Source organism: Naegleria gruberi, assembly GCF_000004985.1.
Source record: "Naegleria gruberi genomic scaffold NAEGRscaffold_67, whole genome shotgun sequence".
NCBI classification, from domain to species: domain Eukaryota; phylum Heterolobosea; class Eutetramitea; order Acrasida; family Naegleriidae; genus Naegleria; species Naegleria gruberi.
The window spans coordinates 31,840-56,896 of NW_003163260.1; the positions used below are offsets into that span (position 1 = coordinate 31,840).

A 25,057-nucleotide genomic window follows, 5' to 3' on the forward strand; every position below is an offset into this window, starting at 1 on the left:
GCAAATCAACCTGATTCAATCTACAAAGGTTGGTAGTTGCACCACTTCGTGGCGAAACTACCCATCCACGATGAATCAACATGTGATTCACTTCCATTCAACTCAATTTGACCGTTATATTCAATAAATCAATGAAATGTTCCTTTATTAGCAATACCTATTCAATCTAATGAGTAGATTCACGTCCCAAACATTTGACTTCTCAAAGTCCATAATTCAAAAGTTAGTACTGACCTGACCTTTAAATATCTATCAATGCAAGAAATGAAACCATCAAATTTACATCATTTATAGATGATAAGAAATATAATCAATGATATAAATCTTCACTAAGTAATATATTAAATAACCCAAATAAATCAACTCTGAATCCTAACCAAACCCAAACCCCCCCACCCAAACCCAACCCAAACCCAACCCCAAACCCTGAAACATAATCATCACATTGCATATCAGATAAGGTTGAATATTGCATCAAATTCTTAGTTCTGGTTGAGGCAATTTCAAAGGTTTTAACTTGGGCAACCTTTTCAGAGGATGTTTCATTGTGAATGAGTTTAAGCAAATCATCCATTCCCAAATTATTGACCTTCTCTTCTCCCAATTCTTTAATTTTTTTAGCAACAAGATTGTCCATATCTTCATCTTCCACACAACCATTAATCACCAAATTTGGAATCTTATTAGCATCTGTTAAGAGTAAACATTTACCATCAGTTTTAGTTGTCAAATAATCCATAAACAAGGTCAATTGTTGATCATCCTTAGCTCTTTCACACAAAATTCCATAAAAGACAACATTCTTCTCCTGGAGAGCAGATCCCAATTTGATCCAATCAATGACATTTCCTTGTTGATCCTTACATCCTTCTGGATAGCTATCAGATGATGTTTTCATTCCATGTGGAGGAGCATCAGCAACCCAAACAACAATCTTCTTTCCCTTCTTATTAAATGGCATTTCATTAATGACATAGAGAGCTGATGCCAAAGCTTCTGGATGATCACCTCCACCTTGAGCTGACATTGTATTGATATAACCCTTTGCCTTATTTAAATCCTTTGTAAATGGGAATTCCTTAACTGCATAATCATCAGTGTGATCTCTATAACTGACAGCTGAAAATCTCAAATCAGATTGAAACTTTTCATGAAGTGTTGAGATGATAGTAGTGACAGTTCGTTTGGCAACTTCAATTTCACCAGACATTGATCCAGTACAATCCATTACAATAACCAAATCAACAATATTTTCACTGTGGTCAACCAATTCTTGATCATAACCTTCTTCTTCCAAATGTTTAGCACGAATCCAAGCACCAGGTCTTTGAGAATTGCTGTTGTGTTTGTGTTCATCATCATGACGATCCACAATTGACAAATCATCCATTCTTCTTCCTAATTTTTCTTCGACTGGCAACATTTCGTCAAAACAATCATCATCACAATTGTTTAAATCTGAAGGAATGTAGAGATCCATTATTTTTGATAGTGTAGGTTATTAAAGTTTCTGTTTTTTTTGATTTTGTTTGGATATGAACTTTTTGTTGGTTTGATTTAAACCTTGTGTGAAGAATAGCAAGTTCATTGTTCAAAAGTTTAGTTGGCAATGACGAAGAAGTTCCAATGCACAGGGAGATACAGTTTGCAATTCTAGAATAAACTCAATATTCAATGAATTAGTACACTTTCGAATAGAATAGAATAGAATAAACGAAACCTGAGAATAAAATCGAATAAAAGTAAACTGATTTATTTACAAATTATTTTCACTGTAATAACTTGCTTCCAATTGTAATGAATTTGGATTTCCTCTCCTTACTAATCCAGTTGTCTCTTGTGAATATTGCAAATTATTCTTCTTCTTCCAATAAATTCCACAAGCAAGGAATAAAATTAAAGTTCCAATTAAAGATAATGTCAATAACACAATAGTTACAATAAATCCAGTAATGCTTTGACCAAGTAAGTGTTGAGATGAAGAAGATTTCACATTCAATTGAGTGACAGATGGCAGAAGTGTAAATTGGGAGAAACCTTCACTAGGACCCTCAATTGCAATGAAATAAATTTGAGAATTTGATGAAGGATTATCCAATGATTGAATGTGATTTGAAAGCATTCTTACTGAATAGTGTTGATTAGTTGGTTTGAAATTTTGGCCAACCAGCACAATGACATCTTTTCCAGATAAGGTAGAACATGAAAGAGACAATCTTGAATGAGATGGAATGGTTATTTGATAGAGAGCTGATTCTCCTGATTGGATTTTCTTGGAAATTGTCGAATCTTGAATGAGTGGAATTCCATTTTCTCTTTCGAATGAAGTTATTGGATTTGGTTGAGGAGATGGAATTGGATGTGGACCTTTCGAATAACTAGGAATTGGTCTTGGAATAGATGGCGATGGTTTTGGTGGAACAATAGTTGGTTCAGGTTTTGGTGGAATTACAGAAGGTTCTGGTCTAGGTCTGGAAGGAGATGGAATTGGTTGAGGTGGAACGGATGGAGAAGGAGTTGGAGTTGGAGGAATGAAAATCTTTTTGGCAACAACATATAGTTGATACGAGTTGACCATCACATTTTCTTGACAATTCAAATGGAAAGAACCATCCTTAAAAGTGGCCTTTTCTGGAGAAATGTGCAAATTGTCCTTTCCAAATGCAAATGCGCATGCAAGTGTTGAATTATCTAATTCCTTATCCAAATTTGAAATTGTGAATTCTCTCCAAGATTTCACACCAAAACTCAATAAATTCTGAGAAATATCGAATGAGTAAATTGAATAATAATCTGATTTGGAAACTGGATCGATAATTAATTGACCAACTGTCTCATTTCTTACTAGCTTGAATGATGGTTCAACTTCTTGACTGATTTCAGTATTATCAGTGGTCAATTGGAAAGAAAATTCCAATTTATCTTTTTCTAAACTAAACTCTAACATTCTAGAATAATAAATGGAATATTCTTGTTCAAAGTTTGCTGAACTACCCTCAAAGGCGCAAATAGCAAATGTATATGAAGTATCCGAACCGGTTCTCGTGTCAATTTCCAATTTCCAAGGTCCTTCAAATGGTTGATCATCAAATAAAAGTTCAAAGATTTTCGATTTTGTGTGAACTTTGAATATTCTGAATGATTTTGGATCCACATTGAAAATTGAACTAGATTTGATAAATTCAACAGTAATGGCATTGAAATCGAAAACATCACTTGTTGATACTGTAATATGATAAAGATCAAATACTCCTAAAATGGTTAATGGTTGTTGAATAGTATGTGGAAATATAAAATCTTGATATGAACTGACATCTCTATTAGCTAGAGTGAATTGACCCTTAAGGTCACTATTAGGATTGACTGTCACTTGCAAAATATCCTTATCTGACCAACCTGTCACAAATTTTGACAAGAAAAATGGATCAATTGTAACTGGTTCTCCAAAATTGATAACATGTTCTTCTCTCTTGAATTTCTTGGAAATGAGCAAAACAATAAATTCAGTAGCTCTGATATCTTCTGAACAATCTAAAAAGTATTTGGAAACCTTGTCAACTGGATCTTGTGAAAAGGTTGGTTTGTCATCACTGTATTCAATTGTAGAATAGGCACCATTTGAATCCTTAATTAAATAAGCACATGTCATTTCACTGAATTTGACATCAATGGCATTTCCATTCTTATCAGAAAATGACATTGAAGGAAGGAATTTGAAAATTCTGCCCTCATCATAATTCATAATTTCCAACCTTGATAATAATCTAATTTGAAACTTTCCAAAATATTATACGATTCGTCAACTACATTATTAGAATCTCCTTCAAACTTGTCTAAAACATAAAAAGGTCTCGATTGAGTTTCTGGTCTAATTTCAACTTTTTCAAAATAAACTGTCACATTCAAATTATCCAAATTATGATATTCAATATTTCTTGCATAATTCACAAACACTGCTTCCCCTAATACGGCAGTACTCTTATCGTAAATCCACAAACCAAATACTAAATTAGTGTTATTGTAAACTGTTGGATCAAATGCCCATTTAGCTTCTCCTAATTTAGGAATATCAGGTTGGAATAATTCAAAACTATTGGTTGATTCATTAAGAATTGTGACTCTCATTGAGAACGGATCCACATGTGGTTGCAATGAATTAGTATACTCAAAATAAATCATATTATCCGAAACATCCAAACGATGTGCTGTAAAATCAATTGAAAATGCAAACTTTAAACTGAGTGGCTTTTGAATTGTCGAAGGAGCTGCATACTTTGAATAAATTGCAGTATTTTGATTGTTAATCATAAAACTTCCTGACAATTTGGAATTCTTATCAAAACTTGCAATCAAATTGTCATATTGTTCTCCATTTTTGAGTTCATAACTAGCAATCATGTATGAAGTAATTCCACACTCAGTTCCAAATTTGCATACAGCTCTAGTTCTGTCATCATACTTTCTGGCAAACATGAACAATGTAAAATCAGAAGTCAATTGTCTATCTGAACATGTCAACACAAACGATTGATAACTATTCACACTATTTCTGGAGGTAACTTCCAAAACTTGAGAGTTTTCATCCACGACTATTTTTCCATTCTCTTCATATGCACAAACTATTGACATTGGGTCAACAAATTTTGCAGTACGATCTAGTGATGAATATGAAACAAATCCTGATTTTTTCGAATAATCAAATGAGATGCTCATTCGTTGATGGAGAGGAGTTGTTCCAACATTGAAAACTGACAGATCGATGGCAATCAAATTGTAATCATAAGGTTCTGGAATTTTCACACCACCATCATAAGCATACTCTAATTGAATAGCTGGACTGCTGTCAATTTGATCTGGATCAATGACAGGAGCATTGTCATATGACAGGAGAAGAATCATTTGTGAACTGTAATAAAACAATTGTCTTTCGATATCTCGTGGATAACTAATTCTAAGTTTTTGTTTGAAATCTCCTTCAACAATGGCTTTTACATAATATTGGAAAGCAATATAGTTTCTCTTCATGGATTGAAGTGTTGAAAAGGAAATTTCAAAAGAACTATCTAAATGGTATAGTCCAGTATTATTGAAAGGAATAGTTTCCTTCTTGACGAAAGGATTCGACAATTTAACTCCGATTAGTTCCATTTCGTATGGATTGATATTCTTCATCAATGCTCTGTTGAGCACCACTTGAACACTGCCATCTGTCATTCCACTTGCCAATGTAACATTTGACATGTCGAGAGTGAATATCCATGAAGCTAAATATTTTTTGGCATCAAATGGCGGAGTTGGATCGAAAATGTACTGCGTTTTAGTGTTGAGTACATAACTTCCTTGCAAATCTTTAAAATTCAAGCTCATTGCACCATGCAGGTTTGGAGTGGAAAGTTGGTAAATTGGAAGAATCGAATAATCTATCGGATAGGTGTAAGATAAATGTTGAAAGTGTCGGACAGGTGTTGAGTCAACTAGATGAAACAACGCTGTGAAGAGAAGCTGCACAACTAATAGGATGTGAGCGAAAGTGTGCACTTGTTTCATGTTTACTATTTTTTTTTACAGCGGAAAAACCAAGGAATGCGCTAAAAAATAGTTTTTCCTTGCTCAGTCTCCGGAGAGTTGAACTCCTGTTGTAATGGGCAGATATTTATACTATTAAATGAGACTTTTAAGTTTGAACTGTTCAAATAGTCACATCGTTCATGTTAAATGGAAATAGTTTTCAGAATTACTGATCTATTTTCTTTCAACACCTTGGTCTCCCTCCGATGGTGGTGATAAATCTCAGGGTGGACTTGGGCTTTCATCTCCTGTTGATATAAGTCACGTGGAAAGGATGGCATCTGTCTGTAGGATTGTTAATTCCACTCTCCTATTAATCTTGTGTAACCGTACCAATCAAGCCTGTCTCCAACCTAAGAAATGCTATCATTGAAACTCAGCGATACAAAAAAATTATCAATGAGTTGGGCCAATGACTACAATTGGCCTAATAGCACTCTCTCCAGGAAACTCTCTCTTGTTTTATTATCAGCAAAGACTCCTCTACTTTAATCTCCACCACTCAATTTTACTAAATGTTACTAGGTAATGACAGTATTTGTGAAAATGTAATGTCAAGGAAGATTGGACCCATGTATTCCAAACTTGTCCCAAATGCAATCCTGAAAAGGATGAACTGTATGCGACATGGGATGCTATCGCCCAGAAATTTAGCCTTAAAAAGATTCGTTTCCCTCCTGATAGCTCAACTAAGGATAGAATCACAAGATCATTATTGAGGTACATGACAATAACACTAAATTGTATTTGAATTTGAAAAGTGAGCACTGTGAAGCTGGCGATGTTCAAGCAGTTAGAGATGAGTTTCGTCTTTTGAGTGAGAATTCTTTGGTAATTGCATTTCAGCGACATCCAATAGTCTCGATAAATACCTTAACATGGGCTTTTGAAGATAGATTTGATCTAAATAGCTAAAAGAATGCCTCCCTTGGGAATCGAACCCAAGACCTCTGTCTTACTAGGACAGCGCTACTGCCAACTGAGCTAGGAAGGCTTGTCATTCAAGAATAATATATCTTCAATATATTAGGAATTAGATGTTTTGGATAATAATTAAAAGAGGGCATTCGTATGATTTAGCCTATATGATCACAGTCTTGAACTGTTGCTTCTTGTAAATTTCCCTCAATTGTTCAACCTTGTCTTCTATTTGAGAAACTAGTTTAGAGAAACTCCATTGCTTTTCTGGCAAACCATTTCCAATAATAATAATAATAATATGGTGTAAATAATATATTCCTTCTTTCCAAAATGTATAATCCTATCAATTATTATCAATAAATATCAATTAATCATCCTACCTATAACATTACTGTACCGTTGTATTGGTAATAGGATGATCGATGACTGTCGTTCTTCAGGTACTAGAAAATAGCCTGCATGGTACTTGCTTATTTTTAAATGTTCGTTTTTGTAAACTGCTAAAAAATATTTGGGATTTGATATTAAATTATTTATTAAAAAATTTGTGAATGAATCATGATGGATACAGTATTTGTTGAATGTTGAAGCCATTCCTTCATATAATTTAAAAAGATTTGATGCACAACATGGAAAGACTAGTATAATGTTGGATTTATTGTTTTTTCTTGATTTTATGATCATTTGCGGATTTTTAAAGGGAATTTGTAAATTTTGGAAAAGTATTGTTGCGTTGATGAATTAAAACTCTCACCTATAGCTTCTAACATCAGTTATAGTATAGTAAAGTGGGTGCGATGGTTTTAGTTCGATACCAATTGCATCAAATTATTAATTTCCAATTTTCACCATCATCAAAGTGATAAGAAACAGAACAAATCGTCAGAGATTGTTCTACATCATCAATAACATCATCATGGAAAGTGGCGATTTTTACTTTCAAGCATTCACATAGTTTAGCAAGGTCACCATGGTTAAATTTCAAAAGCAAAATTTACTTTTGAAAACTTGTTTGATTTCTAATTTAGGCCTCACTGGTAATGTTTATTTACTATGTGTATATTCTCCAATCAATATTTTGCAATAACTTCTAGTGATTGGGGTTGATTTTTACCTTGCACCCGAACCTCTCTAATTCTTTACCCACATGACCAATCACCCTTTCTACAACAATAAACACATCTCTAGTATGTCTACTAACTCTCCTATCTGTCTTGTTTCTTCACTTGAAGTATTTCTCCCAACATTCAACAACTCTCTTCATCACATAATATTATTCCAACAAAAAAATGTACAAAACCCTAGCAAGGCAGAATCAAGCCTTGTTTTCCAATCATCACTTTCGGAAGAGAATATCATATTCATCATCTTTATCTTGGAATTATAATTCCAACAACAAGAACATTATTCAATCGTTTTCTTCCACGATACAATCATCTTCATCTTCCTCTATTATAAATAATAATAATCCATTCTATTCTCATCATCATCCACTTCCAACTTCATCACCATTCAATAGTAGTAATGGAAGTAGTAACAAGAAAAATCAGAGAAAAAACAAGATGAAAATACTATTCGGATTATTATGCCTCTCTTGCTTTTTATTTGAATATTCGATGGAGAATTGGAATAACAAGGTGATTAAATCGTATATTGCTTTCAATTCTTTGGAGAGGAAGAGATTGGAGGAGATGAATTTTGAGCTTTTTGATACAAGGAAATTAATTCCAGATATTATGGAACAAGTGATGAAAACAATACGAGAGAGGATGACTTTACGAAATATCGATGAGTTGGATTCTGAGGAAGAGAAGACACAAAATGGATGGGTGAATCGATTGGAAAATTGGCTATTCAATGGTCATGACAATTGGTGGAGTTCAATTTCTCTTGGATATGTCATCATTCCGAGGAGTGTTGTCCTAACAGCAGGTACATTGCTTTTCCCTCTAGCCTTGTGTTTCACACCTCTACATATTCTTACCTATCCACTTGGATTCATTTTGAATGTAGCGATGGAACATGTGGTAAGTGAGGAGGAAAATACCAAGGACAGAGATCAATTTCAAATGAATTGGAAAATGCAAACATTGGAAGTGATTGCAGATTTAGGACATTTGTATTCCATAATAACGAGAATTCCACAAACATTTTGCGAGCAAGTTGTAAATAATTGGCAAGTTCCACAACACGAATGGAAGGAGAAGGAGGATTACCTCTTCTTGAAAATGGCCTACTCCAATCAGGAAAATGAATTATTGAGCCAAGAGGAAATTCACTCTGTCAACACTTTGATAGGAGATTTGGAATTTTATGATCAATCTCAAAAGTATTGCACTCGATATGATTGGGTCACTCAATCGCCACTCTACATTAACAATAGTACAGAGAGAGCATTTGGTCACTCGTATAATTTGTGGGCCGCTCTTGCATTGAGTAAGAGTGCCATTCTGTGGCTTTGCAATTCTGATTGTGAAATCAGAGTTGATAAGGACAAGATTGAGGAAAATAAGAAACAACGAAAGAGGAGAATTCAGGTAGCTTTGGAAAATTTTGAAAAGGCAAACAAGATTTTTGCATTCATATTGGAAAATCCTTCAAAATCTTTAACAATTGAATCATCCAAAGTGAAGGAACTCAAATCAAAGATTGAGGAAAATATCAAAATTGCCAATTTTGAATTGGAAAAGCTGGAATAAATTGTTTTGCCAAAACATTCCGTTAAATTGTAAAATATTCTAAAGTTTAAAAAAATCTCAAAATGTTGAACTGTAAAACCATACTAACAAAACAGGAGACCATCTCTCTTTCATGAGCCATCATTACACTAATTCCACCATTATAAATTACATTAAAAAAGCAAACAACACGGTAAACCTTTCGAATAGTAAATACATCAACAACTAAACTAAAATATTAGAAAGTTTTATTATTTAATATCATCAATGATACATACAACACCTTCATCTGGAACAAGTGAAACCTCTCACTATTTACTTCCGAACCAAGGTAATGAGAACAATCGAATATTTTCCTCTCCTTCATCATTAGAATATTCTCTTTCATCTCTGGGAAGTCATAGTCCGCAGTTCTATCACAGTCCACCTACGAGTCCTGAATCTTTGAATTTAATGGAAAATCATAATGAAAATCATCGACTAGTTCAAGATCAACATGAAGATTTAAAATATTTGGACGATAATAGTGGACAACATCAATATTCAATGGAAACTGGTCAGAGTTCAATAACAACAGAGAATCATCATAATAATTGTGATAGTTATGAAGTTTCGTTGAATATTGATGATGGACACATGAATGGACATGAGACAGATGAGTTTAGAGTAGACACAGGTATTCGGTCAGTGCTTAGACGATTTTCGTGGCTTACACTTGGGTCCTCTTCGAGTACTACTCCAAGGAGTCGTCATTCCATTGGATTACCCACAACCAACAATTTATTTAGTCCACCCATTACAGAGACGAGAAAGTTCAGTATTGGGCAAAAGCAACATCCAAATACGGCATTCGTTTTGATGAGTCCACAAAGTCCACGAACCACCACTCCATCACCAACTACAAGCTCATCAAGTATGGCTCATGAATTGGAGCAGCAAAATCATGAATCTGTGGAAACTCCAGTGTCTTCATTGGTTGACCAAGATATTGCTCAATCAGGAGATGTTACTCCAGTTCAGTCCAACAATTATCGAGCAAATACATATTCTCCACCTCCATTCACCAGAACTATTTCTGTAGTCTTAAACGACATTACGAATTCACCTGTTGGTGTCGAGAGAAGGAGACGAGATTCAATTGCCTCGAATAAGAAAGTTAATGAACGAGCTAATAGTATTGCATACCGTACTTCGAATATCACCAATCTGATTAATAACACGTCATTCCACAGCACAAAGAAGCAACTTGAAAAGGAAAAGAAGAGGAGAGGAGAATCATGTTCCAAATTTTGTCATTCCTTCTTTACCATTTCAAATATTTTGATGGGAATTTTCATTTTGCAAGCAATTGTTTGCTTGATTTTTGGAATTTCAATTATGAGAGCTGGTGGTGCCATTTTGGATGTGAAAATTCGTGAATATCAATTCTTACAAATCAGGGCATTTGTAGAGGAACGTATCAGTAGCTTCACCTCAAAATACACAACCATGACTAATCACATGATGGAAGGTTTGAAGGGAATTCCCATCAATGATAATGTTGCCCTTCTGAGATTCTTTGATTATGTAGCAATTACCTTTGGAACTGATACCTCACTGAATCGAATGGAATTCTATAGAATGGATGATTCATTCTCCATGCTTAGAGATTTCAATAATGGAAAATCTGTAATTTCAATCAATTCCATTTCGAATCCATCCATGTTTTCGACCTATTTGTGGCCTAAGACTCTTACTTTTGTGGAGAACCCAAATGGATACTATGCCTCTTCAAGTGATACTTCCTATTCGATTTATAAGAATTACATGTATGGACCCATACTCGAATTGAACGAAATATTTAACAATTCGGCCGTGCTCAATAATTTTATTCTCAACAATCAGGAAGTATTTTGTAAATCACTCTCTAGCAATATTCCATCTAATTACAACAATTTCAAATGGGTACCAAGCAAATCCATTCAAAATTCGAGTATTTTCCTGCATTATCCAGTTTATATCAGTAACAATTACAATCATACCATTGTGTCTCCCAATACGAGAAAGATGTTCATTGTAAATTCAGATCAAAATTTGGAGAATAGCTACTTGTTTGGAGTTTTCAGTTTGCACTTTTCAATTGATAGATTTACAACCTTGTTAAATGTTCAGAATGAGAGATTCTACTTGCAATCCGAGTATTCTTCAAATACAAGTTTTATCATGAATACGTGGGGTGATATTTTGGCTACTAGAGGAGATGGAAACGAATCTCTACACAATATTCAACTCATTTACAAAACCATCATGAAACATGGTCTTAAAAAGAATTGTGAAGTTGAGAGTGAAGTTATAGACATTCCAAATACTAGATTGACTGCTAGATTGTCGTATACTTGTGATGGTCATGGATTGAATTTGGTATTGGTTGTTGAAATGGACAATTCAGATTCTTTCATTCCTCTATTATTGGCAAATAATTCAATTCTTTCGTTTGTGGCATCATTTTTGCTGATTATCGTGTCTATCATTGTAATGATTGCAGTTCTGAGAGCTCTCAATACATCAATGGAACGAATGTCGAAGAAATTACACAGAATTACAAGACTAAAACAAAGGGAAAGCGAGGGAGGCAAATCATTCAGTCAAATCATTTCAGATTTCTTCCCAAACACGTCAATGACTGTTTTCTATGAAGTGAGAGAAATTGAAAATCTAATCATGTTATTGGGTCAAGGAATGGATGCTTTGAAAAAGTTTCTTCCCGAACCGTTTGTTAAAGAGATTATACTATCAAAACCACTGCCTTTCAATGTTGCAACAAAGAAGCACTTGACAATCTTGTTTTGTGAGCTGGCAGGTTGTGATAAGATGGCAGATACTATTGATATTCCTCTCTTTTTGGAAATGATTACAGAGTACAGTTCAATAATGTGTAAAATCATTCAGGATCATAAGGGTATGATTGATCGATTTGATGGAGGAACAGCCATGTGCTTATTCTCCTTCCAGGATAACACTTTAATTCCAACTGAACAAAATCAAGAAGTAAATGCATGTCATGCTGCCATGGATATCATTTACATGATGGAGGATTTCAAAACCAAGTGGCAAAAACGTACAGGGCATCCAATTCACATTGAGATTGGAATTAATTCTGGAGAGATTTATTATGGAAATTTCAATTGCACTGATTCTAGATCAAGTTATTCAGTGCTCGGTGCAAGCTTAGATATTGCCTCTACTTTGCAACGTTTCAATTTTTCATACTCTACACAGGTTCTCATTGGAGAGGAGACATTCTTGAAAGTTAAGGATATTTTCGTGTGTTATTTTGTGGATTTGGTGAGATTTTCTGGCTACAAGAAAAGGAGGGGAATGAAAATATATTCATTAGAATGTCCAGTTCGAGAGAGCACCGATTTGGAGAGGAAGATTGCACTGGATTTGGAACAAGTTCAGCAAAAAATCATGGAAAAGAGTTATGCCTCTGCTTTGAGTTTATGTGGACAAGTCATGCTGTTCAATGATAGACCACAAGTGAGTTATTTGCACAATCGATTGAGCCATGCAAAAGAAGAGAGCGAAAAGGTGATTCCCAATGATAATGATCTTTTTTCTACAGTGGCAAACTTTGGTATTGATCCAGAGGAGATTTTATCATTCTTGTAAAAGAGAAATAAAACTAAAATGAATCCTCCCGTGCCGGGAATTGAACCCGGATCTCCTGGGTGAGAGCCAGGTATCTTAGCCATTGGACCACACGGGATTCTTGTTAACTTCTTGAAAATATTGTTCATAACCACATCCATGACCTAAGGCACTAAGGTAGCTCAGTTAATGTTGTTTCCAATTCATAACTGTGTTGTGCTGATTGACAAGTAAATCATCTTTGGAGTATGTAATCAACCGCCAAAATCACCCGCCAAAATCTTAAACAATAAAATAAAAAAAAAAATTGATGAGCACATCAACTAGGAACGACAGAGGATGTCCAGAACAAATAGGAAAATCCTCTTCAAGGAGTAACTATACGGCATCTATTGATGAGATGGCAACAGCAAGTAAACCTCATTCCTCTCTACATCGGAGTAGCAGCGTTCCAAAACGATCTTCTCCTCTTGTGGAGCAGCAACTATCATCATCTTCAAATCAAAGATCATCTTCTGGAAATCATCATCGGAAATCATCATCAGCAACACCAGTAACACCATCACCATCGGAAGATCACCAATTAACCTACGAGGAAGCAGTTAAAAAATTAGATGAATTATCGCCCAAATCTAAAGGAATACTCAAATCAATAATGAAAATGATGAGTCCTTCAAATAATAATGCAATAGAAAATGGAAATAATAATATTAATGCAAATCAAAATAATAATAACAAAAATAATATTGTAACTTCAACAACTAGGGAACAAAATAGAGAAAAACAACAACCAAATAGAGAACCACCATCATCTAGGACAATTAATAATTTAAATGAAATTGAAAAAATGGCAACAGTGAATTTTGCTAATGAACCACAATCATCATCTTCTAGAGGAGTAATTACAGGAGAAGAAAAACCAAGTTTGAGGAGGACTGTTTCATCAATACCCGAAGTAACAAAACCAAAGAGGACTTCAAGTAATCGGGTAGTGACGCTTAATGTTGGAGGTCAAATATTTCAAACTACAAGCAAGACACTACGAGGGTGCGAATCACTTTTTTCATTAGTATTTTCGGAGAAGGATACAGTGCTGAGAGATGACAATGGTCATGTATTTATAGATAGAGATCCAAAATATTTTAGATACATGTAGGTTTTGAATTAAGGAAAATCAATAATAATTAATATTTATTTTACCTTCAAATAATGAATAATAATTTAACACAGATTAAATTACATACGAGATGGAAAGTTAATTGGAAAATGGAATGAAATTACTTCCGATACGCTGGAAAAAATTACTCATGAAGCTAAATACTTTAAATTACCTGGAATAATTAATGATATTGAAGAGTGTCGAGTATTGAATGCAAGTTTTGATCCAAGAACATTGGAAGAGGAATGTCAACTTCGATTCTACAATCAAGAGGTTGTTAAAAAATCAGAGTCAGGTTCTCTATTTGCCTGCCTCGATTATCACATTAATAAGCAGCTAGTCGAGTGTTGCAAAGATCCATTCAGATATTTTGTGAAATTCCTGCTGAGATATGGAGAATCCAGTAATTTAGCAATTGGAGTTACTTGCAAACAGACCAATCGTTGGAACCGTTTTGAAGTAATGAAAAAGATTAAGGAAAAGGATACAATTGCAATTTGGTACAATTACCAAACAGAACATCTGGTTCTTTACTGGAACGACGTGGAAGTTCAACGAAAGACCTTCAAAATCAACTCACACGACTGGGTCTTTCATGTGGAAATGTTTGCCGATGATAATTTCTGTGGTTTGAGATTGGTTCAACATCAAGGAATTCATCCCTCACAAATAGTACATCAACATGAGGAATCTGAAGAAGAAGATGCTGAAGAGCATTCTCAATAATAAACTAATGCCAAACACTTCATTATTGCCAGTTGGCTGGGCAGAGCTCCATTTAAATAAGGTCTCTTAAAGACCAAATAAGGAGATTGCTTCCGTTATGAATATTGAAAAACTTTGTTGCATCTCGGCATCACACATAACGAAGAATAGCAATATTCTTCACCTGAAAAAAACCGTAAATTTGTTTGAGGGCAAAACTGTACATTTCTCTCCCTCTCTGAAACCAACATCAATTTTCATCTCTCAACAACAACAACAACAGTAACAACTCTGCGATTACTCTTCTATAACACCTTTGTTCTAGTATTAAAAGAGAAGATTTATAACAATATTAGCTTTTATTAGTAAGAAGAAGAAGAATTTCAAATTGTCGAACCAGAACAACAATCATCATCCGAATCACAACAACACTCTCATTACAGTATTATAATATAATGCAAATAACAACAACTCATAGAAGAAATATAATAACATCATGATAAAACCAACATCTTATTCCGCTCCGGCAGCATTTGAGGTGGTAATTCCACCTCCCCTCAATCTATTGAATAGAAGAGAGTCTTGCATTGAGAATTGTTATGGAAGTAATCAAAACTCTGCTCGATCCAACAAGTCAGTGAAGAGAGCATCAGAACATCCAACATATAATTCTAGCAAATCTTCAGAAGCTGATGATACCAATAATCAAGCTCAAGCCAGGGGAATACCCAGGAGGAAGTTGTTAGTTCTCAATATTCTGCAACATCAATTGGCAGAAACGAGACAGAAACGATTGGAGGAACAACAGCAAGAATACATTAAGAATGTATATCATCAACAACAACACAAACCAAACAAGATGACTATTAATCATGACTTGATTGTGGATGAAAAACAAGTGAATAATGGAATGTTTTCAGAATTGAAGAGTTTTCTGCATGATGATTCGGTGCAGTTTCCATTGCTTAATACACATTCGCAACCAGTCATTGGTCAACAACAACAATTGTCAACTCCACCACCACTCCTCTCCACTCAATCTCTCAATCAAGTCATTGGAAATTCAACAATGGCAGCATCAACTTCCAATATAGAACCAACAAAAGCTCCAATTCTTCCATTCAATATTGATTTGGATCTCAATCCAAAAAAGCAAGAAAAGAAACACAAACAATCCAAAGAATTCTGCGCCAAAATTATTGGTGTGCCCTCAAGTTACACAATTTCCGACATTCATGACCTAGTTCTGGAAAGATGTAGTATTATTTGTAATCAAATATGTATTAAGGAGAAACGAGGAAAACGAACAGCCATTCTGGATATGAAATCTAAAAAAGAGGCACAAGAAGTGAAAAAGAATATTGAAGGAATTAAGGTTGAACTTCATGAATTGAAAGTGAGAGTAATCATGAAGAAGAAGAATCAAGCAGCCAATTCCTCATTATCAACTACCGAAAACACCAAACAATCAAATAATTTACAAATTGATTACAAAATTACCGAATCTGTAGAGGATATTATTGGATATACATTCTCTAACAAGTCCTATCTTATGATTGCCCTCACTCATGGTCATCCAACCTCTCAAACATGGATACCCTTAGGAAAGAAACTCTTACATACCTATTTGGATGAAAATATTTTCGAGGAGAGTTCGTCCTTTAGTAAACTTGTTGCTGAGAAGAATGACATTGAGCAGGGAGTAATACTATCTACACTGATGAGACTTCACACCATCAATAGATATCTCCGAAAGCATGGAACCAATTATCAAGTAGTTTCTGCAACAGACATGGCAGATTGCTTTCTCTCACTCATGTACTCTATTAAGGAAGATTGTCATGGAGCTGAAGAGGAGATTAAAATTTCACTCATGAGAATGTATCACCCATTGGGATGTCTTGTTTGTGCAAACATTACCGAGGAAGAAATTGAGAAATTGAAAAGAGGAGCCACAGCTGATTTCAAACCAAGTGTTTCTGCTCTTCCAAAAGATGTGGGAAATCTCTTAACTTTAGGAAATGAAATTAATTACGAGTTACTAATCTCTGAGGAGTATTTAGGAAAAGGATTACATTTTGCTGCGAGAAAAACCAATTCACCCTCTTCCATCAAGACCATTATAAGGAAGGGTGCTGATCCAGATTATAGAATTGGAGGATACACCCCTCTCATGGTTGCCAAATCTCCTGCCCATTTGAAGGTTCTCATACAAGCAGGAGCTAGACTCGAGGAAGTTTCACAACCACACAAACTTTCAGTTATGGCCTGTGCTGTGGAAAGAAAGAGTCACTCCATTGTGAAATATCTAATCAATCACCATGATTATGCTGTGGATGATCAGGTGAGACCAGCTTGTGAGCATGCATTAAGTATGCTTTCAAAAATGACGGATGAAAAGAAGAAGAGTAAAATGTCTCTAATCATCGAGACATTACAATCTTTTCTCTCAGATAGAGAGTTGTAATGAAATTAAACCCAATTAATGTATATATTTAACTATTTTTTATTATATTTAATTTGTTAATATGGTACAGAGCTACTAATGAATTAGGTCACTTCTTAAATTTAACAATCAATGCAACGACAATACAAATAAACAATGTTGCAAACATAACCAAATCATACATGATAATAAAATAAAGAGACTTTTTGGCATATTTTGAGAATTTTCGATGTTTTTGATTGTGTGAATTCTTGAAATTGGCAAAAACCATCACCAATGGTAAAACCGACAAGCAAGGAACAAACCAAAACATAATTGCACAAATCATACTCAAACAATAGAACAATTTGGCACGATTACTCTTCTTGAAAAGCAATTTGGAAAGTTTAGATTGCTTTCCATCATTGTAATCCTCCTGTGGAACGAGCAATAGTGAATCCAATCGATGATCTTCAAATTGAGGAGAAATCAAACTATCCATCGAATAGAGTTGCGGAGTTTGATTTCCAACACTCTTTTGTGTTGTAATGGATGGCATGCTGTTTCTTCTGGTTTCGTACATTTCCTTAAGTGAGGTCAGAGTTTTAATGTTGTGATAGGGAAATCCTTGAGGCATGGTTTCTAATTCAATTTCAATTTCTTCTGGATTTACATTTTTCAAAGGTTTGTAAACGTGATGATCGTGAATTGAGTGAGATGTTTGAGGTTTTAGGTTTGAGGAAGAGAAGGCACCAGTGCTTTCATTGGAATCTTGTTTTGGAAGAAAGGGTTTCGTCAAATCATTCGAGTTTCCAATAGATTGATATTTTGGAAAGTTATCTGAAAGAATTGGTTCCTTCTTACGATCGAGATATTGAAAGTCATTGACGAAATCTTCTCGTTCATCAGTGTAATCGATTTGAATTTCTTCCAATTCTCTATTGTCTTCTTCAATTCTTTCTGGTTGGAAAAAATTCGAAACCTTTCCAACAGTTTCTTCTGGTTGAGAATGAAACTCATCGAGAGTAGTCAGGATTTTATTCTCCTCATCTTGTTTACTTTGATCAGATTCGTGTTGGTTCAGTGCTTCTATTTGTTGATTCGAAATGTTTAGTTTCGAATAATATTGAGAAGGATTCGAAGAGGCAGGTTGGGCAGGTTGATGATTCTCAAGAAGATTCGAGGTTTCATTAACTGACATTTTTTGGAGTGTTTTGATTTGCTCTCCAATCAAATTTAGCCAGAATTTAACATTTGCCTATCTTTGGATATTTTCCAAATTTGGAGAGTGGATTTTTGAAATTTTAAACGTTCACTTGAATTTTTTTAATATTTTACAAATTACTTGATAGCTTTTATAAGGAAATGTTGGTTAAATTGGAAAATATTCGAATAAATTATGGAATTTTTGAAACTTGATTTTTGTAATTACATGAATTACAAAGTTTACAATAAATATCTGATCAATTTTAATGTAATTTAATTTTTCCATATGATAGATCTCCTATTAGAAACTTTGTTAGACACTTGTCCCAGAAACTATTAGAAACTGTCCTATTTCTTTACAGTTCCAAAATTAAACTTTACAAAACCTGAGATTCATGATAAATTTGTGGAGTAGCAGTTTAATAATGTACAAAATAATTTAATTGAATGGAGTAACGGTCAATCCTTTTTGAACTGCAGGTCTTTCACCAACTCTATCAATGTAGGCCTTAATGTGTGGATAGGTTTCCCATTTGAATTGTTCAACAACTGGTTCACCATAGAATGGCAACACTCTCAACCATGGGAAAATAGCCATATCAGCAATGGTGTATTCATCTCCAATAATATACTTCTTGTCTCCTTCAGCCAAATGCTTTTCCAAAACTCCCCACAATCGTTGAGTTTCTTTCAAGTATCTTTCCTTTCCAACTGGAACATCAGTTGGGCAGTATTTGTGGAAGAATCCCATTTGTCCAGACATTGGTCCCAATCCTATTATTCATCAATTGATCATTCATATCAGTGCGTAGGATTAAATGTATTGAATATTGTAAAATTATTGAAAATTATTGTAAAATATTAAATATTAATCCAAATTGATCAAGTGATTCAAAACATACCAGCAATTTGCCAAGCTAACCATTGCAAACATTGATAATATTCCTTTGATCCTTTTGGAGGAATAAACTTTCCACTTTTATCAGCCAAATATTGCAAAATTGCTCCCGATTCAAACAATGCCAATCCATTTTCCTGATCAACAATTGCTGGGATCTTATTATTTGGAGAAATCTTTAAGAATTCTGGAGAAAATTGTTCTCCTTTTCTAATATCAATGGTGTGTGCCTTATATTCGAGTCCCATTTCTTCCAAAGCAATGGCAATCTTATGACCATTTGGAGTAGCAAGTGAGTAGAGATCGATCATTTTGTTTCTATATTGTTGTTGGTGTTGTTGATTTTGTAGCAGAGAGCTTTGAGTTTTATTGCTTCCGATTGCAAATTTCTTGATCAAATTTCTTGATGGCTTAATTTTTGAATTTTTTTTTGATTTTGAAAAATAAACAAATTCCGTGATGAGGACATTTTAAAGGAAAAATTGAACGCACGCAAAATGTCCTCTGAAATTTGCAACATTGTAAGTTTTGTTGTAAAGTGAAAGAAAATGCATCCTTATGGAGGATGAATTGTTCAAAGAGCTTGGCCAGAGGAAGAGCCCAAAGAGGTACATTGAAGATTAGGAAGTTTCTCAACAATCTATGAAGCTTTTGAATAAACATTGAGTTCAATGTTGTGCATGGTATTACTATCAATTAAAATAAAAGTGCTGTTAATAATTTGAATCCTTCATCACACCAATTCAGAAATATCGAGTGAAGGGAATTGTTTAATTTCACTTCGAAACTAGTGGACAAACAAAAAGGACTCATGATTAGAATTATCAACGATTATAAATCATCATTCCCGCCATTTTCTTCTTCAGTTCATTATTTCAGTGCTCTTTCGAATAATCGCAACAGCTGACATGTTGAAAGTTTTCCAATAAAAAAAATTCACAAGATGACAACAGACAGCCATCATCACTCGCTTCTCATACGACAATACATCTTTCTATCCTCCATTCTTCTTCTCCTTTTCGTCTTTTCACAAGTTTCGTCTCAAGATTATTACATTTCGAATACGGGATTTTTAGCTCCACAACCAGATGGAATAACATACAATGCAGGGAGTTTATATGTAGCCCTGAATGCTACCAATAGAATAGTCAAGTTTGACCTCACCTCGCAACAAGTTTCGTATATTGCTGGAACTGGCCAGGAAGGTTTCGGTGGAGAAAACGAAATTGCGACCGAATCTCCTCTCCGAGCTCCATCAATTGCAAAACTGGCCTCTGATGGTACCATTTACATTACCGATTGTTCAAATGATAGAATTAGAAAGATTGTTGCTGGCAATGTTTCGACTCTAGTTTCGTCTATTTCATTGAGTCGACCTTTCGGATTAGATATTCATCCAATAAGTGGTGATTTGTACATTTCAGAATTAACTTCACGAATTGTCAAATTGACACCAAGTTCTGGAATAGCAGAAGCTTTGACTTTGAATGGAAATGGTTACAATGGAGATCAAATTCTAGCAATTTCTGCCAATGTCAACAATCCATTGCATATCCACGTGAAAAGTAATGGAGAATATTACTTTTTGGATTATGGAAATAATGCTATTCGAAAGGTGGATCTAAATGGATATATTTCTACAATAGTTTTGGGTGCATTTACTGCTATTGGTGGCGATCCTTTAATTAGTAATGAATTTTATTATGGAGGAGTTGGACAAATTTTCAAATATTCGAATGGATCATCTGTTCTAATTGCTGGTGGAGGAGTTTTGGATGTGGATGATGTTGATGCTAAAACTGTAATGTTTGGCCAAGTTTTTGGAATTACTTTGGGAGTGAGTGGTGAGGTTTACTTTTCAGATTATGGAAATGGAAGAATTAGAAAGTTGGTGACATGTAGTGCAGGAACTTCCTATTCTGGCTATACTCATTCGTGTGTTTCTTGTTTTGGAGCAAGTGGTGCAGGGGCATGTTCTGGAAATGGTGTTTGCATTAATAATGATGTTTGCGCATGTACTGTTTCAGGTTTTAGTGGAACTTATTGCAATGTTTCCGTTACTACTTGTTTTAACATTACAAGCGATCAGCCAACTACTTGTTCAGGTCATGGATCTTGCGTTTCTTTGAATAATTGTTCGTGTCTTTCTGGATATGATGCAATCGATTGCTCTGTCAACATTTCACCATTTGCAATGAGTACCAGTATTTCTTCAACCTCAGTTTCAGACTCTTCAGCAATTGGCATTCAAGCAATTTACTCTTCAGATGTTAATCCAACTTATTTCATTTGGGCTTGTACGAATTGTATCTATAAGGATTCGAATAATCAATTGCAATTTAGCAATATATCAAATACTGCCATTATTGATGGTTCATTACTCAGTGTAGGAACTTATTCATTTACTGTTTATGGTATTTATGATAATGGACCTTCGTATCCAGCCAGAGTTTCGAATGTTGCCAATTTCCAAATCACAGTAATCAAATCAGTATTTTCTTCATCTTCGTTGGAGATTTATGGATTGCCATCGGTTGTGGTGGCTACAAACGCATCAAGCTCTCTCAACATTATCATTCCACGACTTTCTCTCGATCAAACTCTCATTAATCAATTCTTGTCATGCAGTAACAGCTCAACAACATGTGGATTGTTAATTTCCTACAATGCTGCTCTGTCAATTACCAAGAACTCAATTACCTCCGTCATTTCAAGTTACAACGGTTACACCATGGCCAGTACAAATTTCATGAATAATACCATCACCTTTACTCCATCTTTGAATTTTAAGGATAGTAATGCATATTCTGGCACTGAAATGATTCTCAATTTGGAGCTTACTGGTGCCACCAATTTGACCTTCTCTACTTCAGTACCAATTTATTCTTCAGCCACTCCACCACAAAGTACATCTGCAAATTCGACAGGTGGCGTGTTGGTTGATGTTTTGGGAATAGTGTCTCCATCATCAGGTAGAGCCCTCTCTGATCTTTTCACAATTACTTTTTCATCATGGACTGCAGCAGCTCAATTATTACCTTTGAAATATTCTGTTGGATTTGTAGATCCTGTTACTTCGAATGTGGTGAGAGTTACCGATTATACAGAGACCACTTCAGCTAATTTCATTCTTCCTTATCTTTCTTCGGTTTCTAATAGTAGAGGCCTTTTAGCTACTAGCTCGGTATCTGTAGTTGTTTTTGTGAATGATTCTATGGGAAATCAATATTCAAGTACTGTTCTCCCTATGCAGGAACAACGACAGAGTTGGTTTCTCTAATCGGTTCATATGCCAGCTCTTCTCTTCTCACTGTTTTCAGTTATGACACCTCTCTTTCCGCTGCCAATTCTACTTCCTCAAGTGATGTTGCATTGGAAATTGTGAAGAGTGTAGTAATTGATCCAAAGAATCCTACCACAGCTCTCACAGCCATTCAACAAGCTACCTCAAATCCAGAGGCTGTCGATTCTCGTGTCATTACTGAATTAACTAACAAGATTAATAATTTTGTAGCAACTCTCAATACTAATTACAAAGAAGAGAGAGCTCTTTATGGATTTGTCAAATCTAAATTGGCAACTGCTGACACAACAAGAACAACAGAAATTATTTCAAATGTTTTGGCAAGTGGAAGAGGAAATCAACAATCTAAGGGAATGGCAGATAATTTGACCAATTTATTAATTTTGGGAGAAATTGCCACATTATTAACTGGTCAGGATCAATCATCAGATGTTAACGAGTTGACCAAAGTTTCCTTCACATCTTCTCAATTGGATATTGCTGTTGCCGTCTTTACTTTGGATAAAGAAATGAATGGAACCAATCAAATGATTGGAGGTGATAATTCTGTAACCATGCCATTGTCACAAATCACGAAACAATACAATGGATTCTCTAAAGAATCTGCCACTACCATGATCACCTATGATCAAAATATTTACTCTCAATCCAATGTTAGCGTCCTAACTTCAACAGTGACTGATTTTAAATATTATCAAAATCAACAAGTTGTAACATTGGAGAATTTATCACAAAATATTGAACTCAAATTCAAAATTACAAATTCTACAATTGTAATGGAAAAGATTATGGAATATATCAATAGTACAACTCAATTCAATTCAACCTCAAACAGCACCCAATCCAATTCTACTCTAGTGATGGCTTGCAAATATTGGGATGAATCTGCACTTGCTTGGAGCAGTAGAGGATGCTATCTGAAAGGATACAATTTGACAAGTCAAGAAATTCTCTGTTCTTGTTCTCACACGACAATGTTCACAACCTTTGTGGAACAAAACACTTCGACAATTCCTGCTTCAGTGAAGGAAACAGTTGCTGCCTTTTATTATGGTCAAATTGCGTTGGGAATTTTCTATTTCTTGACTTCCATTGTCATTCTTTGTTTGTTGATTATTTTCAAGAATGAACAACCAATTTCATCTCGTTTGATTACTCCATACTTGGGAATGATTGCATTGATTGTGGAATCTCTTCTCGTTTACATTACACAAAGAGGTATTTTAGTGAGACAGTTGACTTCTACTTCAACTCAAATGTGGGAATCTGGAGATACTGATGCCAACACAATTGCAAACATTGTTCTCATATTTGCGAATACCATTAATTTGACAGCCATTTTATCTTATGTCATGCAAGTGTTGAGATTCCAAGTTATGAAATACTTGTACGATTTATTGGCCTCCAGTAGAAATAATGAAAAGAAGAGCGATAGAATTTTGACAGTTTTGAGATTCTTGACATCTTCCTCATTGTTTTCCGCTATTTTAATTGTATTTGCAGTTATTAATGTATGCTATTGGGTCTTGTGGGTTGTTTTGAGAAGAACTGGAGTCCTTCCACCAGCAACATACACCTACATTGTTTCCATTTCGTATACGGTTATCATTTTCACATTTGGTGTCATTATTACATTGGTAGCAATCTTTGACTGGGTTGGATCTTCAGCCAAAGCAGGAATCAAAGCCAAGAGAAACTCCTCACTCACCAGAGAATCCAAATTCAAAATTGAAGAAGAAATTCAGAAGGAAATGGAAAAGTTTGATATTTTCGAAAAGATTTACACAATTCTAGTAGGAATTGATGAACCATTGTATTTCAGAACTGAAATGATTATTTATGTGATTAGTTTCGTATTTTTAATCTTAAATCAAGTTATTGGATTGGTAGGAAATGAACTTAGATATGGAAATGAAGCCTCGTACAAGAAGGCGCTAATATTCGACTCCATTTCATTTATTTTCGAAGTTCTCTACGTGTTTACCTATTTATTTGTCTTTGGAGGATACTCTCTCATTCTATTACTCATTAGCAAGGTGAAAACATACAGAAATAACAAGGAAATGAAAAAATCTGCCAAGAAAAACATCAGCCAAGGTAGAGAAATCAACGAGGACATGTCACTTGTCTTTTCCAGCGATGAAGCCACTGAATTATTCGCCAGTTTCTGCGTTAAGGAATTCTCCTCTGAAAACTTTTATCTCTACTCAGATTTGAAAGAAAATACAGACATTATCGAAGGTAATAACATGCGAAAATTGCATCCATATCTTCACTACATTCACGACACGTATGTGAAAGATGGCGCCAACTATCAAGTGAATATTCCAAACAAGTGCAGAACTAGTTTTATGAATCTGTTCAACAAGTATGCGAATGAGGTTTTGGAAATGTTGGATTCACAACTCAGTGAAAAGATCTCAACGGAAATAAGGAGTAGTTTTGAAATTCTAGTTCAGCAAATATTTGTCAATTTGGGAGATACCTTTTCAAGATTTGTATTTACTGTGGAATTTAAGGTTTTTAAGAAAGCATATGAACTTAGACAGGATATTTTGGAGGA

The 25,057-nt window shown here is 34.7% G+C and overlaps 10 protein-coding genes and 2 non-coding genes across 12 annotated transcripts; 5 read left to right on the forward strand and 7 right to left on the reverse strand.

Annotated features, from left to right (window-relative positions):
* Positions 1 to 310: 310 nt before the first annotated feature.
* NAEGRDRAFT_74102 (vWFA domain-containing protein) lies at positions 311 to 1,480 on the reverse strand (the record flags this gene model as incomplete). The annotated part of the gene is made up of 1 exon (XM_002670801.1): positions 311 to 1,480. One exon carries the CDS (start codon positions 1,478 to 1,480, stop codon positions 311 to 313), a length of 1,170 nt encoding a protein of 389 aa, XP_002670847.1.
* Positions 1,481 to 1,756: 276 nt separating this feature from the next.
* Positions 1,757 to 5,367, reverse strand: NAEGRDRAFT_74103 (uncharacterized protein; the record flags this gene model as incomplete). Its single annotated transcript, XM_002670802.1, has 2 exons — positions 1,757 to 3,752; positions 3,794 to 5,367. 2 exons carry the CDS (start codon positions 5,365 to 5,367, stop codon positions 1,757 to 1,759), a joined length of 3,570 nt encoding a protein of 1,189 aa, XP_002670848.1.
* Positions 5,368 to 6,488: 1,121 nt separating this feature from the next.
* Positions 6,489 to 6,562, reverse strand: NAEGRDRAFT_t690. Its single transcript has one exon. It is a non-coding gene; the product is annotated as a tRNA-Thr (tRNA).
* A 1,221-nt stretch (positions 6,563 to 7,783) lies between these two features.
* On the forward strand, positions 7,784 to 9,199 carry NAEGRDRAFT_59589 (uncharacterized protein). Its single transcript, XM_002670748.1, has one exon. The coding sequence runs from the start codon at positions 8,052 to 8,054 to the stop codon at positions 9,186 to 9,188; it is 1,137 nt and encodes a 378-aa protein (XP_002670794.1). The 5' UTR covers positions 7,784 to 8,051; the 3' UTR covers positions 9,189 to 9,199.
* Positions 9,200 to 9,434: 235 nt separating this feature from the next.
* Positions 9,435 to 12,818, forward strand: NAEGRDRAFT_53252 (uncharacterized protein; the record flags this gene model as incomplete). The annotated part of the gene is made up of 1 exon (XM_002670749.1): positions 9,435 to 12,818. The coding sequence occupies one exon, from the start codon at positions 9,435 to 9,437 to the stop codon at positions 12,816 to 12,818; it is 3,384 nt and encodes a 1,127-aa protein (XP_002670795.1).
* Positions 12,819 to 12,843: 25 nt separating this feature from the next.
* NAEGRDRAFT_t689 lies at positions 12,844 to 12,915 on the reverse strand. The gene has a single exon. It is a non-coding gene; the product is annotated as a tRNA-Glu (tRNA).
* Positions 12,916 to 13,107: 192 nt separating this feature from the next.
* Positions 13,108 to 14,682, forward strand: NAEGRDRAFT_53253 (uncharacterized protein; the record flags this gene model as incomplete). The annotated part of the gene is made up of 2 exons (XM_002670750.1): positions 13,108 to 13,844; positions 14,028 to 14,682. The coding sequence occupies 2 exons, from the start codon at positions 13,108 to 13,110 to the stop codon at positions 14,680 to 14,682; spliced, it is 1,392 nt and encodes a 463-aa protein (XP_002670796.1).
* Positions 14,683 to 14,857: 175 nt separating this feature from the next.
* On the forward strand, positions 14,858 to 17,128 carry NAEGRDRAFT_59590 (uncharacterized protein; the record flags this gene model as incomplete). Its single annotated transcript, XM_002670751.1, has 1 exon — positions 14,858 to 17,128. Exon 1 carries the CDS (start codon positions 15,158 to 15,160, stop codon positions 17,126 to 17,128), a length of 1,971 nt encoding a protein of 656 aa, XP_002670797.1. The 5' UTR covers positions 14,858 to 15,157.
* An 88-nt stretch (positions 17,129 to 17,216) lies between these two features.
* On the reverse strand, positions 17,217 to 18,287 carry NAEGRDRAFT_74108 (uncharacterized protein; the record flags this gene model as incomplete). The annotated part of the gene is made up of 1 exon (XM_002670803.1): positions 17,217 to 18,287. One exon carries the CDS (start codon positions 18,285 to 18,287, stop codon positions 17,217 to 17,219), a length of 1,071 nt encoding a protein of 356 aa, XP_002670849.1.
* A 444-nt stretch (positions 18,288 to 18,731) lies between these two features.
* On the reverse strand, positions 18,732 to 19,055 carry NAEGRDRAFT_74109 (uncharacterized protein; the record flags this gene model as incomplete). The annotated part of the gene is made up of 1 exon (XM_002670804.1): positions 18,732 to 19,055. The coding sequence occupies one exon, from the start codon at positions 19,053 to 19,055 to the stop codon at positions 18,732 to 18,734; it is 324 nt and encodes a 107-aa protein (XP_002670850.1).
* A 128-nt stretch (positions 19,056 to 19,183) lies between these two features.
* Positions 19,184 to 19,501, reverse strand: NAEGRDRAFT_74110 (uncharacterized protein; the record flags this gene model as incomplete). Its single annotated transcript, XM_002670805.1, has 1 exon — positions 19,184 to 19,501. One exon carries the CDS (start codon positions 19,499 to 19,501, stop codon positions 19,184 to 19,186), a length of 318 nt encoding a protein of 105 aa, XP_002670851.1.
* Positions 19,502 to 20,133: 632 nt separating this feature from the next.
* NAEGRDRAFT_53256 (uncharacterized protein) lies at positions 20,134 to 24,711 on the forward strand (the record flags this gene model as incomplete). Its single annotated transcript, XM_002670752.1, has 3 exons — positions 20,134 to 22,162; positions 22,444 to 23,712; positions 24,632 to 24,711. The coding sequence occupies 3 exons, from the start codon at positions 20,134 to 20,136 to the stop codon at positions 24,709 to 24,711; spliced, it is 3,378 nt and encodes a 1,125-aa protein (XP_002670798.1).
* Between the last annotated feature and the right edge of the window lie 346 nt (positions 24,712 to 25,057).

Bases quoted from the DNA above. Each gene is read 5' to 3' on its own strand.
- NAEGRDRAFT_59589 (XM_002670748.1), top strand. From the start codon at position 8,052: ATGAAAATACTATTCGGATTATTATGCCTCTCTTGCTTTTTATTTGAA.